The 14,854-nt window shown below is 43.2% G+C and overlaps 1 protein-coding gene across 7 annotated transcripts in view; it reads right to left on the bottom strand.

Moving 5' to 3' along the window:
• edc4 (enhancer of mRNA decapping 4) overlaps positions 1–14,854 on the bottom strand; it is a 55,682-nt gene that overhangs the window by 38,139 nt on the left and 2,689 nt on the right. For 5 of the 7 annotated variants that reach the window (XM_063197443.1, XM_063197445.1, XM_063197448.1 and 2 more), the window contains exons 5-15: positions 12,352–12,538; positions 11,578–11,719; positions 11,013–11,117; positions 10,390–10,517; positions 9,545–9,628; positions 9,259–9,354; positions 8,761–8,860; positions 4,222–4,402; positions 3,730–3,796; positions 1,837–1,931; positions 544–737 (exon numbers count right to left, since the gene is read on the bottom strand). In XM_063197443.1, coding sequence (XP_063053513.1) covers positions 544–737; positions 1,837–1,931; positions 3,730–3,796; positions 4,222–4,402; positions 8,761–8,860; positions 9,259–9,354; positions 9,545–9,628; positions 10,390–10,517; positions 11,013–11,117; positions 11,578–11,719; positions 12,352–12,538 — 1,379 coding nt within the window. The remainder of the gene's footprint in view (positions 1–543; positions 738–1,836; positions 1,932–3,729; positions 3,797–4,221; positions 4,403–8,760; positions 8,861–9,258; positions 9,355–9,544; positions 9,629–10,389; positions 10,518–11,012; positions 11,118–11,577; positions 11,720–12,351; positions 12,539–14,854) is intronic. The other 2 variants (XM_063197444.1, XM_063197446.1) reach the window with 1 other exon arrangement.

Raw genomic sequence — 14,854 nt, 5'->3', positions numbered from 1 at the left:
TGGGTCAACACCCAACACATCACATTGCACTTACATTACACACATGCAATACCACATTACACACATGCAATACCACATTACACACATGCAATACCACATTACACGCATACCCTACACCACACACACCTCTACATTTACTACTGTCAATACTATAATGCCTGGGGATGCCAACTTCTGTGGCCAACACGTTACCTTAATCTGAAACTCCAAATGATACCAATATTGTGGTACAGGAGTGTTAATAGGACTTATAATGTGTTATAAAGATGTATTCTTCATACGGATGCAAACAGCACACCCTAATTGTAATTCTGTATATTTTCAATTTTCAATTTCTTCTGTGATTAAATATTGACCATCATGGTAAAAAGGTAAGCAGGAGCCCAACAGTAGAAAGTAAAAAGGCATGGCTAGTGACTCGTGAAGACCACTCACCACAGTGGCCTCTGTTGCTTATCAATTTTTGACATTTGCTTTTTCACTCAGTGTGCTATACATGAGTGTTATTAGGCGTTATGTGTTATAAAGACGTGTGCTACGTACAGATGCGCTGGGTGTCATGAAGGCGTCGGGGGTCATGAGTTTGGGCATGGCGGCCCCCATAGTGCCCCCTGGTGAGCTGAGGAAGTCTGCAGGCGCCGGCAGCGCGGGAATCTTCACCAGGTCACTCTGCGACTCACTCCCAGAGTCCTTATCAGAGCTCGTTGCCTCCACACTCACATGGTCCGAGAACGCAGCTGCAAGACACACACACGCGCACACGCACACACACACACGTGAGCGATCCGATTCAAAATCCTTGTGCCAATACATACCCACACAGCGCATGTATACCCTTCTCATGGCATATTCATACAAGAGGGAGATTTCCTTCATGGCTGCAGGACAAATCACATAAATATTCTAGAACTTTTTCCATGGATAGAATACTTGACATACTACACCGCTGTAAAGGACAGAACGCAAACAATGGGCAAGAGCATCCAGCATACACTCCAAAGGTTTTCCCCTCAAGACATATTACTCTGCTGTCGGATTTCTTCAGTACCAAACTTCAGCGCGAGAACTTCACTTGCTTACAAAGAGCAATGACCTTCATATGTTAAAAGCTTTAGCATGACATTAGAACAGGGACTCCAAGTCAAGCCACCTAGTTCAATAACAGCCTGAACACATGAGCACTCTCGTTAAACAGGCAGAAATGCCACCAGCCATGCAGTATATTCTTGTAGAAAATGTTTGCACAATAGTGGAAACCATTACAGGTACAGATGAGGGAGACAAGTAGGACTGGGACGATTAATCGACTATTAAAACTAGTCGACAAGAACTTTCATAGTCGACTAATCGTTTCATTTAATTCAATGCTTTTTTACTTACTTTACTAATGCTTTATTACTTTATTGAAACCTAAAATTGCCCAGCACGTATGAATTGGACGTTGTATCTCGGAGTAAATAAGCTACTATCATGATTTAAAGCTCATTGTGAGCTCAGGGACCTAATTTTAACGGTTTCTTCCTTCCCCCCCCCCAATTTCCTTGAATATTGAAGATTGAAGAAGTGCCAGAATACTTGAAACATTAATCGTTTGACTATCAGCTATTTTTTTCGAATAGTCGATTAGATTAATCGGGAGAAAAATAATCGTTTAGGACAGCCCTAGAGACAAGGCTACAGCAATGGCTATCTGAGGTCATTTAATATGGACTGTGAAACCATAGCGATGCATGGGCAAGCAATTGTACACTTGGAGAGATAGAAATGGACCATGAGTAGAGTCCTCCTGGGCACCAGTACGGAGAGGGAGTGTGTGCGTGTGTGTGTGTGACTCACCCAGTGCCTCCTGGGAGTCGGAGTGTGGGGCTGCACAGAGGGAGCCGGAGGAGCCCAGGTCAGGCTGGAACCAGATCTGCACATCCTGCAGAGACCTGGAGGAGGAGAAGAGGAGAGGAGAAGGAGAGGTGGGGAGACGCAGAGGACAAAAGTAGAGGAGAGGTGGAGAGAAGGAGGAGGAGGGAGAAAATAGGAGGAAAAGAGATGAGAGGGATGAGATGAGAAAGGAGAGGAGGAGGAAATGAGAGTAGGAAGACAAGAGGAGCAAGGAGAAAAGGAGGAGGAGGGTGGTGGTGACGAGAGTGGAGAGGGGAGGGGAGGAGGCGGGATGGGAGGAAGGTAAAGGGAAAAGGGTGCACATGGATGTGAGCCAAAGCCTCAGCACTGGTACCATCTCCTAAGGAGCTCTGAAATATTGATGAGTGTGTGAACATCAGCTGTGTTTATATGCATCCACATGGACTTCCCACTCTTCAGCACCTCAGCTCTACCAATATGGCTATGGGCAAGGAGTAACTTAAGAGTATTAAAGCAGAATATTAAAGTAGAGTATTGCTCTGGGTGACAAATAGAGCATTTGAGTAGAGCACTGTTTATACAACACCTGTGGATAGAGTATTGGTGCATTACAACAGGGTTCCTACAAGCTTCTTGAAGTAAAAATTCAAGGCTTTTTCAATGTTTTTTAAGATCATTTATACAGAAATTCAAGACCTATATCGTAGTTTACCAGAATTCACCGGCAAAGAAAAATCTTTAAGTTGTGTTTACTCAAGATAAATCTAAAAATGTGTCAAGGATGATGAATAGTGTAATCTCATACTGTGTCACAGTACTGAGTAGGCCTACTCGCCGAACACCACAATACAAAAATCATGTAACGTTCAGCAGACTATCAATCAATCAAAATTATGTAAATAGATAGTTTTTCCAGCTCTAATCAACTGTATAGGAAATTATTCCATATTTTGCAAGTTGTGGTTCATGATAACAAATCCCACCACCAACTATTCCATAATTCCACTATGACTGATTTATTGGTAAAAAAGACTTTCCTTTACTGCCAGCCGAACAAGTTTACCTCAGAGATATGTGGGATAGCACGCATGTGTGGGATAGCGGTTCCGCCCACAACCAGCTCCGGCATTGCCGCAACTATTTTAGACTGCCTGTCAGTACATTATTATTTACCAAAATAATGGTTTTGTGATTAAGAAAATAATAAAATAATGATGGTTAAGGTATTAGAAATAAGGAGAATTTCTGTATAAACATCACAATTTTGTGCACAAATTTTGTGCAATTTATGCACAAATTGACAAATTGACAAAATTCAAGGCTTTTCAAGCTTTTCACTGCTTTTTAAGGTATTATTTCCAAATTGTGTAATTTAATGCTTTTGAGACATTTTAAGACCTCACGGGAACCCTGCTCTGTTTACAACATGGCTGCGTGTTGTAGAAGTAGAGAATTGGTATGCTAATGCTCTGGGTGAGGAGTAGAGTATTAGAGTAGTAGAGTGTTAGTATACCACATCTCTGGGTGGAGGAATGGAGCAGACGTACTACAGCTCTGGGTGCAACACGGTGCTGGGTGTAGGAGTCGAGTAGTAGAGTATTGGTGGAATACTACAGCACTGGGTGCAGGAGTAGAGGCTTGTGGGGCAGTTATGGCTTTATTGGTCAGAAGTCCGTTTAAAAAAAAAAAGCAAAGTTGTCAGCCAGTTAGCAACTTGGATTGTTGTTTACAATACAATTTCCTATTGGCAACTAAGAAGCTAACGTAGTTAGCAACTATAGCATCGAGAAACACACCCCAGGAGTGGAGATGGAGTACTACTGCTGTGTGAGGCTGTCTCCCGAGAACATGGATTATCAAGCGATGGGAACTCACTTGGTGTGGACGCAGTACAGCTTGATTTTGATCCCCGCCTTGGACTCCATGTGGCCCTGGTTCCCCTCTGAAACACACACAGGAAGGGACATGATGACAAGACATTTTTAAAACAATTTCAATTCTACAGCGTAATTCAATATGCAGTGCTGTCAAAAGCAGTAATGTGCACAATGACTGTGCTACATAATCAACTGTTACAGAAAGACACCGTGATGATAATGTACCATTAGCTCTCCACTTATGAGCAAAGTGGTGTAGCAGTGGGTCTCAAACTGTTTACTTCAGAAAAAGTGGGAACTGTGTAGAACTAAGAAAAGACGCACATTGCTCTCAACTCCGTGCTGGACTCAGCAAAGTAAACTGACGCAACAAAAACAGAAGTCTGCAACACCAGGCTCCCGGGCTGTTAGCCTTTTTAATGACGTTTCGGGCAGCATGCCCCATGTTGTGGACTTTGTTTTTGTTTCAGTTTATTAAGTGAGAACTGACCTGCAGTCATGCTCTCGCTCTCCTCGTCGGGGGGAAGCACTTCAGTGTGGCGCAGGCGACTGTGCGTGACTTCCTGTACGCCGAAGCTGAGGACCGGGTGGGTGAGCAGGAACTCGGAGACGGCTGTGAAGCTGGCACGGCCCTTCTCTTGGTCCTGATGCAGCTCCATCACATACAGCACCTGCGGAAGGAGATGTGGAGATGACAACACAGACACATGCAGCAATACAACAGGCAGAGAGGTACATAGCGACAGGCCCAGAAAGACATGGAACACAAGAAACGAGGCAGAGATACTGTACATAAAGCGCCTAGGTCAGTTGTAAACATGTCATGGCCACATCAGAGAAGTGATAGACAGATCTATAGAGGATCTAGACCAGTGTTTCTCAACAGGGGTGCCGGGGCACCCTGGGGTGCCGCGGAAACGTGGCTGATAAATGAAATGATGTAACACAATACATATTTGTCCAAATTGATAAGTTAATGCTACAGGGTATATACACCAATCTTGAAGTCAAATTTACTACCATTTAATACCCTTTTTCACTACCTTTAGATTTTGTTTTTACAACCATCACGACACTCCGATGCGAGTACTAATAAGTAGGGATGGGCATACGGTGAAAATTTCTTCGTCGATCGTCGGGAGAATTAATGATTAATAATCGGTTAACCATTAACATTTTTATATTAAAAACAGCGCACATTTAGGCCCACCATGCCCTATACTCTTGTATAACAAAAATACATCAAAAACATCATGTTTTTCTTTGAGTATTTGTTTTTATTAACACAAGTGTCAAGTGATTAACAAGAAAAGTTAAATCTGAAATGGGCAAACGAGGGAGGCTTCAAGTTGCGAGCCAACAACGAAGGCACATAACGGTGCAGACATCGAGGCGAGGCTATGTTGAGATGAATCACCGCCGCCTTTTACAAGGCTTGGATGTAGTGTTCAAGTGATACATCATGGACGTTGTCGATTAACTGTATTTGTAATTCACATTGCAGTAATTACACTACACTTTGTCATTTTCTAACCGAAAGTAGAATGAGATTCTAGAGCCAAATAGATCGAAATTTAGGTTACCTCAAAATAGCAATGCAATTTCGTTACAAACAATATCCAACACAAAATGATCACTTACAGACTTATATTGTCCAAGGCTCAAGTGTGAAAAGATATTAATTGCGGGAGAGATGAAGTCCGGTGGCTTTACGGCAGAAAACACTTGAAAAAACTGGCTGCAACTAACCAGGAAGTAGAGTTGCGCTTATGGCGCAGTACCGCGAGAAAGTCCACTAGGTGGCGGTATTCACCATAGGATTTACGTGAGAGAAACTAAACTCAGGCATGGAATCAAATGGAAGGCAGAACTACCTACATTCAAGTTTTTGTTTTGTTTAACGGTTCGTCGGCAAAAATTAATTTCTTCGACGAAATGTTTAATGATCAATCATCGGTTAAACAGTTAATTATGCCCATCCCTACTAATAAGACATCTTTTATAATATTTACCTTTTACTTTTATTATTTTTTATTTACCCCAGTCATGGAGGAGGATGGGGGAGAGCACTGATAATTACTCCCGCCACCAACCTGGCAGGATGGCAACCTGACACCCTAACTTCGTACCCATGACTTCCCTCATACTGCCCTCAGATACAGAATCAATTGAATACAGATACAGAATCAATTTTTTTGTCAAAATGGTACAACTAAAAAAATAATACCTCGTTTTTCAAAAAATAATACCTTTTGAACAAATTTACAACTTTTAAGGCCATCAAATTTTGCCTTTTTAATTTATCACCTTTTAATACTTTTTAAAACCCTGCATACACCCTGTGCTAGTCAGTGGAATCTTTCATCTGCCATTTACGCACAATAAAGTATAGGTTGCCCCTGTCGGCTGCAACTTCGAACGTAGGTCGTGTGACGTTTCCAAATGTTTTACTTTTCTAAGCTTGTGTGGTATCGGATGCGATGCCATGTTATGGCTTGTTGGTTTGGGGTGCTTTAAAATTTTTCATGAATTGAAAGGGTGCCTCGCCTTAAAAAAGGTTGAGAGACATTGATCAAGACAACCAGATGTAAATGTATAGGATCTAGACCAGTGTTTCCCAACCAGGGGTACGTGTACCACTAGGGGTACGCGAGCACACTGCAGGGGGTACTTGGAAAAATGTAATGTTAACAAATGCATGGAGCATAGTCACGCTGCAATAGAAAAAGGGATGTAAAACATGAGTTAGGGGGTACTCATGGCACAATGAAAAGGCTTAGGGGGTACACGAGACAAAAAAGGTTGGGAAACACTGATCTAGACAACCAGACATAGGTGACTAGAAAAGTGCCACACAAGCACACAAAACAAAAAATACACAAATATTAAAACCACAAGACATAGATCTAGGGCTGTCCTGACTATTTGACGTAATCGATTATGTCGAAGACGTAAATAAGTCGAAGTGTTCAACATACTATCGATAACGTGATTTGCGAAAAAAAAAAAAAAGTGATTTGTGCGAGCCGCGAGGTAGACGTGCAAAACAGAAGCGGAGAAAATGGTAAAGGCTGAACGTCCGAGGGTGTCAGTGTCAGACGAAGATGAAAGTAGCAGTGGCACCACTAATCAGCCCAATAAAAAAGTGATTTGCGCGAGCCGCGAGGTACGCGCTGAAACCAATGATACAGTAAGTAGACGTCCTTGGCTGAAACAGAAGCGGAGGTAGAGGCTGAACGACAGTCCGAGGGTGTCAGTGTCAGACGAAGATTAAGGTAACAGTGGCACCACTAATCTGCCCAATAAACGGACAAAGACATCTAAAGTTTGGCGATATTTTAAAGACAAGGCACAAGACTTGGTCGTGTTTCTATAGGAGATGTATATATTGAGGAAGTGAAGGTTTTTCAGATCGAAACGCAGGGTAAATATTTCATGCTGCTTTGTACTGTCGCTATGCTGGCAGCGTGCATAGCAACGACAGGGAGATAAAGCAATGATTCGTAATGTGCCTGTTATAGACGCAATATTCAACACCTTGAAGGTGACAGTGGTCGGGTTGTTTGTAGAAGAGCTTGTATATAAAGTAAAAAAGTAAATGAAGACAAAAGAAGTGTGCATATTCCAGCCAACAGCGGGAGATGTGGAGTGGAATGCGGGCCTGATTCAGACCGGTCTGTCCCTTCTCCACGGTGCACGAAGCGCACCTCGCACTATTCAATACTGTTTGTGCCGACTGTAGGTCTAAATAAATAGTAATGCTATTCTAATAATATAATAATACTCATAATTATGTCGTACAATTACGGACTGGACTTTATTAGCAATAGAAAGGTGATAGGGACCAGCTGGGTTTTGGTGCTCAACAGAAACACGTGGACAGAGTAGCCAAGTTCTTTCCTCGTAGCCTACTCATAAAATCTCTGCTAGCCTTTACCCCTAACCTATAGTGGCCCATATTTTTTCCCACTTTCCTATTATAAAACTTAGGCCTCTGTATATATCAGTAAATGTAGGCTAATACTTGATTTGAACTGAAACAACTAGATATTATATAGATCAGGGGTGTCAAACGTACGGCCCGCGGGCCGCATCCGGCCCGCCAGAGGGTTCCATCTGGCCCAGATGTAATTAAATAATAAATATAATTGGATTTGTATTGGTTCCTATTAAGCTGAAACTGGAAACGGGATATTAGAATGCGTGGAAGTGCAGGAAATCACATCTAAGAAATACAAAATGTTCTGGGGGGAAACCACCAGACCCCCTGTCGAAATGAACTGTCCCATACTTAATTAATTTACGGTTGGCCATGAATGAATGAAGTCAAGAAAATTTTGCATAGGATTATAAGTATTGCATTGCTTTCTACATATTCAACACACTTAAAACGTGATAGTACTGAACACTAATCCTCTGCTTTACGTTTTTTTTGCGATGATGTTACTAATGCGGCCCGCTTGAGGTCCACATGGGTTGTATGCGGCCCCAGGACCAAAATGAGTTTGACACCCCTGATATACATATTACTAATTAGGCCTGCATTTATTATAGTCTGTGACTAATTTATAAAACGTCCCCTTTTTTTTAAGAAATCATTGTCCTAATAGGCCCTAGGTGCACTCTGCTTTATTTGTCTATTATTTTTCAGGTCAAAGTTAGTGGCATATCACAGTTTTTCCCTTCCAAAAAATAATAATAATAAACAATTAAAAAAATATATAAAAATTAATAAAAAAATAATAATAATCGCGACTATTCGGAAAAAAAAAAAGTTGATAGATTAATTGGTAGAAAAATAATCGTTAGGGACAGCCCTACATAGATCATACAGTAAGCGACAACCCAGATCAGAAGTGATAAACATTCACATGGAGATGACAAGATGAGGAATAGACAAGCATACCAACATCTGCTCTGGGTCTTTTCACCGCAAACTGTAAGAGGTGATGTTGTAGGGAATTGCAAGAAGGCAACAGCAGATATTACAATGCCAACAGCAGACATTACAATGGCAACAGCATCTCACCTTCCTCTGCACGTCCGTGAGGATGAGGCACTCAGCAGACAGGTCCAGGCTGGCCTTCAGACTGGGCAGCACAGTGGAGTTTAAGGGGTCTGGAGAAAACCTGTACACACCAACGAGACATTACTATTATCTAACTGGAGTTACAGGAATCTGGAGAGAGTCTGCACACAACGAGACATTACCTAAGAAAACCTGTACACAACAAAACAAGACATTACCAACCTGTACACAACAATACATCGCTAACACCACGAAATACAGGGTCCTATGAAGATGCTGTACCTGTATGTGTATGTTGTCTTTGATACGCAGAGTAATTGGGATACGTGCATTTGTGAGTGCACATATTCTGGCAGATATAGAGCAGTGTTTGCATCTATGCATTTTAACAGACATAAAGCAATTGTGTGTGTGTGTGTGTGTGTGTGTGTGTGTGTGTGTGTGTGTGTGTGTGTGTGTGTGTGTGTGTGTGTGTGTGTGTGTGTACAGCCAGCCCACCTGATGGTCTGAAGGCAGGTCCATGAGACGGTGCACCACATCTTCAGCTCCTGGTTCTGATCCGCTCCGGTGATGAGGAACCGCCAGAACGGAACACTACGGAGAACATGAGAACACGCAACAGGATCAGAGTGGGAATGCATCACGTTAGACGGGAGACAGCGAGAGTACTACTAGCTGCAGTAAACAAACTACAACATGCCCTCAGAACTGGGATGAATATGATAGAGTGGATGGAAAGAGGAAATCATATTTTGTGTGTGTGTGTGTGTCTTGGAATACTCACTCGGGGTCCTGCTTCTTGTGGTTGTCACAGAAGAGCAGACAGGACAGAGACCTCCCCTTATGGGGCTGCCACTCATGAAGACACCTAGGGGAGGGAGAGAGGGGAGGGCGAGGGGAGAGGGGAGGACGAGGGGAGGGTGGAAGGAAGAAAGAAAGGAAGGGATAGGGTGGTAGAGTAAGGAAGTAGGAGGAGAGAGGGGGTAATTGTTGTTAATACAGCTCAAACACAGGGCTCGGATCTTTATCAGCAGTTGTGTTTTTGTTTCTAAGTACTGGTACCCTGTGAATTTCAAACTTCACTACTCATCTATTTAATATTCATTTTTATAATAGCAGGCTAAATGAAAGGCTAATGACTTCTGATTTCTGAGCAGTGAGATGAAGCTTAGTGATTAGCATGTATTGGTCAGTGTCAACAGTGAGTTGTAAGTTAGTATTAAGCATGTATGCATAAGTACATGAGAAATCAGTAAGTATGTTAGTAGCAAGCATGTATAAATCACTGCGATGTCACTTAAGTGGTGTACATGTCTGTCTAGTTAGTAGTACACAGCTATATTGGACTAGTAGCATCAGGATGAAGCACTTGGCTCTGTAGTAAGCAATCCATCCACTATGCAATTATAGTCGTCCATTTTCAAAATGTACACTGTATTAACAAATGTACTCTTTTCATGAATACTTAATAACTAATTGACAGTATACATTCTGAAAATCTACTAAAAATGACACTCCCTTCGGATCAATTAAGTCACTCTAGTCTACTCTGAATCAGTAATAACAGAATGTGCTGTTGATTAGTGCGATGTGTGCGTAAAGAGAAAAACAGCAGAGCAGCATAATTACTTCGGATTAGCACACCTGGGTGTATCTTGTTGGCCCTCTATGTAGATCTGCCAGAACTTCAGGAAGCCGTCGTGGCTGGCAGTGGCCAACACTGTGCCATCGGGGGACAAAGCCCCCTCACTTATACGCTGCACACAAGACCAGACAAGAGCAGAACACACACACACACAATACCAGACAAGAGCAGAGCAGAACACACACACGCACGCACGCACACACAAGCACACACCATTGTTTAGAAAGCATATATAGTACACACAATATAGCAGAGTAGTTTTCAACCTTTTTTAATTAACGCCCCCTGGACCCCATCATAATCCTAACAACACCCCCCTTAGTATTAAAAATATAAAATGGATTAATGCTCCCAATGGCAAATAGGCACCGCCCCTCTCAGCTGTATCCTCCGCAACGCCCCGTGGGGGGCTGTAGAGCCCCCATTGAGAAACACTAATATAACAATACAGTAAAGCATTGAGTAGTAAACAAGGCTATCCCTGTATTGGGTCAAGGCTTACAGCACTGGGAACTTGCTGTGTGGTCATGTCGTGTTTGGTTGTTTGTTGCTCCTCTAGCACCATGTATGAAAAATAGAAAAAGTGAATTGCTAAAGAATATCTTACAGAGTTGTGTCCTTTGATGGTGAGGAAGCCGTCCTTGATCTCTGTGGCGTCCACTGGCCAGGAGCTGTGGCTGGACTTCAGCACGTCCAGATCCCACACCTCCGCCTGGACAACCAGACACGCAGCAGCAGTTAGTTTATTACAGGAGTTTGGTTTATTAAACAACTGTTGCCATTTCATGTCCAAATTGCTACGATAGCTGCAATTTGCTAACAACAATAATCAGAAAAGAATGACAAAAAGTGTTACTTTTTAAAGATCCATACATGTTCAGAAGTTCAAAACATTTAGGTGAGACTTTCTTACAATATTAACAGCAGTATTTTCTTTAAAAATAGCTAGATGGGGCATTAGTTGACAGGAGAAGGAACACTGTAAAAAGCAACCCTGGCCTCTTCAGTTCTATATTATCAGCCCACCAAGTGAAAACAAAGCACAGAGGCGCAGAACCATGAAGGACCAGCAGAGACCAGCAGAGGGCAGCAGTGAGAGACGGAGTGAAGTGTGGAGATCAGAACAGGAAGTGTGTGTGTGTGTGTGTGTGTGTGTGTGTGCGTGTGCGTACTCTGTCTTCGTGCAGCAGGGCGAGGGTCTGGCAGTCCTCTGGGCTCTCGTTCTCCTCGGGTATGAAGGGGCACCATATGAGGCGGCGGTACGAGTTGAGGGGCGTGCCCTCTGGACGCCGGATATGCACCACCACCTCGTCTCTGGGGCAACACCGTCAAGGGCACAACACCACTCCAGGAGATGCAGGCAGGCAAGCACATCGTCTTCAGCTTCATAGACTAAAGTAGCACAAACTTTCTCTGCACCCAAAACAATTTTCACGACCCCACCCACCCATATTCCAAATGGCAAGCATTATTTGTCCAGTAATTACCAACCCCCCCCAAGTCCATTCTGTCTGCTAGCCCCTGCAGAATCTCTGATGGGAGACACTGCGGGTCGGTCCAGCTCAAACTAGTACCTCCTGTCCTATCCCATTGCTTGTGGCCTCGTGATGAGGCAAGACTTCATTGATATCTCGCAAAAGCACAATTCAAAGGTCATTATCGCATTTGTAATCAGGATGTTGAATGCCTAGGCTGAGATGGGGAACACTTTTGATTTCTCCACAGAGATGATGCATCAGCAAAGCACGAGGCTACAAGGAAAAGGAGAGGAGAGAGGAGATACTTGTTTGAAATTGACCCAAAGACTGTCACACGCCATGTCCAAGTCGTATCCAACCGCTAAAAAAAAAGCAAAGCCGGACGGAATGACAGACAGACAGACAGACAAACCAACAGTCTAATGGAGTTGGACGCGACTCCAAATGCTGTATGGTGGTGAAGGATACTGTATCTTGGCCTGCGTGCTGGTGAGTTGCCAGATGACGAGGTTCCCGGCCTCGTCCACGCAGCCCAGCATGGTGGAGTCCAGGTGTGCGAAGGCCAGGTCCGTCACCGCCCCCGTGAAGCCCTTCAGCAGCGTACGCTCCGCACTGTCCAGGCTCAGCACACGGATCATCGCGTGGTTGTTCGCTCCTGTCAGCAAACATCACATCAGATTACATTACATCGGCCCTGCCGTGGCCTAACGGTAGGGCACTGGGTTACTGTGCCAGCGACCCGGGTTCGATTCCGGCCCGGGTCATTTGTCGAACCTTCCCCGTCTCTCTCTCCCCCCGCTCATTTCCTGTTTCCCTGTAACTATCCTCAAAAAGAAAGGCATAAAAAGTCCCAAAAAAACGTTGAATTTTTTTAAAATTATATCAGGGGTTCCGAACGTTTTCCAACTTGGGGCCTTCTTGAAATTTTCACAAATGTCCAGGGCCTACCTCTGGCCCAACAAAAATTACAACTGAAATGAAAAATCAACAGCAACACACACGCACACAAATATTATTCAGACGTTTAGAAAATGATTTCAGGGCCACCTTGGAATACCATCGGGTCCCCCAGTTTGAGAATCACTTCATTACATTATATTACACTACAGTTAGCAGACTGCTTTATCCAAAGCTACTTAAAAAAAGACACATCAACAGAAGTGTCAAAACTGGACTGATGGAGCAGAAGTCCTGCTTAGGTTTCCCTTCTGCCTGTGCTCTCAACACAGGTGATTACATTTCACTAATTAGCTTGTCAACCTGGCTCAAGGGATGCCCTAATTAGGATCAGCTAGTTCATTGAATTGACTGGAACAAAAAATGTGTCAGGGTTTTTACTTTCTGCAACCGGGGTTTTACACCTCTGCATACATGAAAAAAGTACCGCCTGAAACTAGAAGAAAAGGTTGCATCATGGATGATTTTTTAAAAATATATTTTTCCCCTGCACAGAACACTGCATCAGTCCCATATCCTTCACACTCCAACCAGTTCCAAACACTGCATCACTCCACTCCCAGAATAATCTCACTCCACCCCTCCAGCACAGCAGCAGTAAAACCACAGGCTCCCACTGAGTTAGAGGACAATCTCAGATGACCGATTGTCCCCTACAGGGGACATTTGGGACTCTTACTGACTTACAACTCAGAACTACTGTGGAGCGTTTGGTGGCAGCAAATATATGAAAGGCTGCCTCCAAAAGGTACCTCCATTTGGACCAATTTCATGTGTGGGAACACCTGCTACGAGAAGTTCACAAGTGCAGTAATAAAATTGGCAGTAACACTTAAAACTACTGCACTCACTGAAGATGAACACATGGCCAGCTCTCTGACAGGTCAAAATGACAAATAGCAAATGTGGCTACTGATATACCCATTTTCAGCCATAATAGAAATATCGCTGAATATATTTTTATAAAGGTTTCATTTTTTTCTTCTCTTTTGAAGACTAAATACAACAGTAGTACTTAATACAAAGAGTCAATCTGAATAAATAAGGGGTCCCATCTGCCAGTCACTGCCCTTCATCCCCCATTAGCAGGCAGGAGCATCAGGTCAGCTGAGGTGATGGCCAAGGTCATACCAGGATAGGATTCATTATGTAACTGTGTGTTTATCTTGAGTCTGTACAGCTCTCTCCCTTCCCCAAATACAGTCTGTCAACAGAACTTGTCCATTCCCTCTTTTACAGATAAATATGTAGTCTTTCGGTCTTACGGAGGACTCTTGACATCTACTGGTGTTGCATCACAGACGTTCTCCATGAGATGAAAAAGTTAGGAAAATGTCCATAGAAATAAACAGGGGAGGATTCGTATCGCCAATATGGCATGTGCTTGCACATCTCCCACCTTTCTGGCAAAAAGAGCTAATTGCATACTGAGCTGCGCCGTCATTGACCCAACCAACTTGCAAGCAAATGCTGCTCATACGCAGTTTGAAAAATATAGAGAAATGGGCGCCAGAAATATGGCGGCCAAGTGGAGGGACTTGTCTTGTACAGACAGACTTTGCACCTCATCCAAAAAAACAACAGCGCTGTACTACAACCCAAAAGCACCTTTGATTTCAGTGAAACATGCCATCAATGCAAACTATAAATCTTCTTTTTCCAATACATTTCCAGATAATACCATTCAGATTCAGAATGCCCCATTTGATAACTAGATAGAAAGGAGAGCTCTGTTTGAGGAAATGGCGCGGCAGGTGGATTACAGTCGGACAGCTGTGAGCTGGCTCTCCGGCGGCTTAATTCAGGCAGGAGCAGAATACGCTCTAACCAACAGGACATAGCAGCCAGTTAAAGTGATACCGTCCCATTTTTGGAAATAAGCTTATTTTACACCACTCCTTGAGTTAAATGATTGAGCAGTACATTTCTCCGGTACTTTCAAACATTCCGTGAGTATGGCAGTGCAAATGTTACCTCTAAGCTAGCAGTTAACATTGAGTCCTATGAGACCAGT

This window comes from Engraulis encrasicolus, chromosome 4 (genome assembly GCF_034702125.1).
Source record: "Engraulis encrasicolus isolate BLACKSEA-1 chromosome 4, IST_EnEncr_1.0, whole genome shotgun sequence".
NCBI classification, from domain to species: Eukaryota; Metazoa; Chordata; class Actinopteri; order Clupeiformes; family Engraulidae; genus Engraulis; species Engraulis encrasicolus.
Note: the sequence above shows the minus strand (reverse complement) of the source record. Positions and strands in the feature narration are given on the sequence as shown.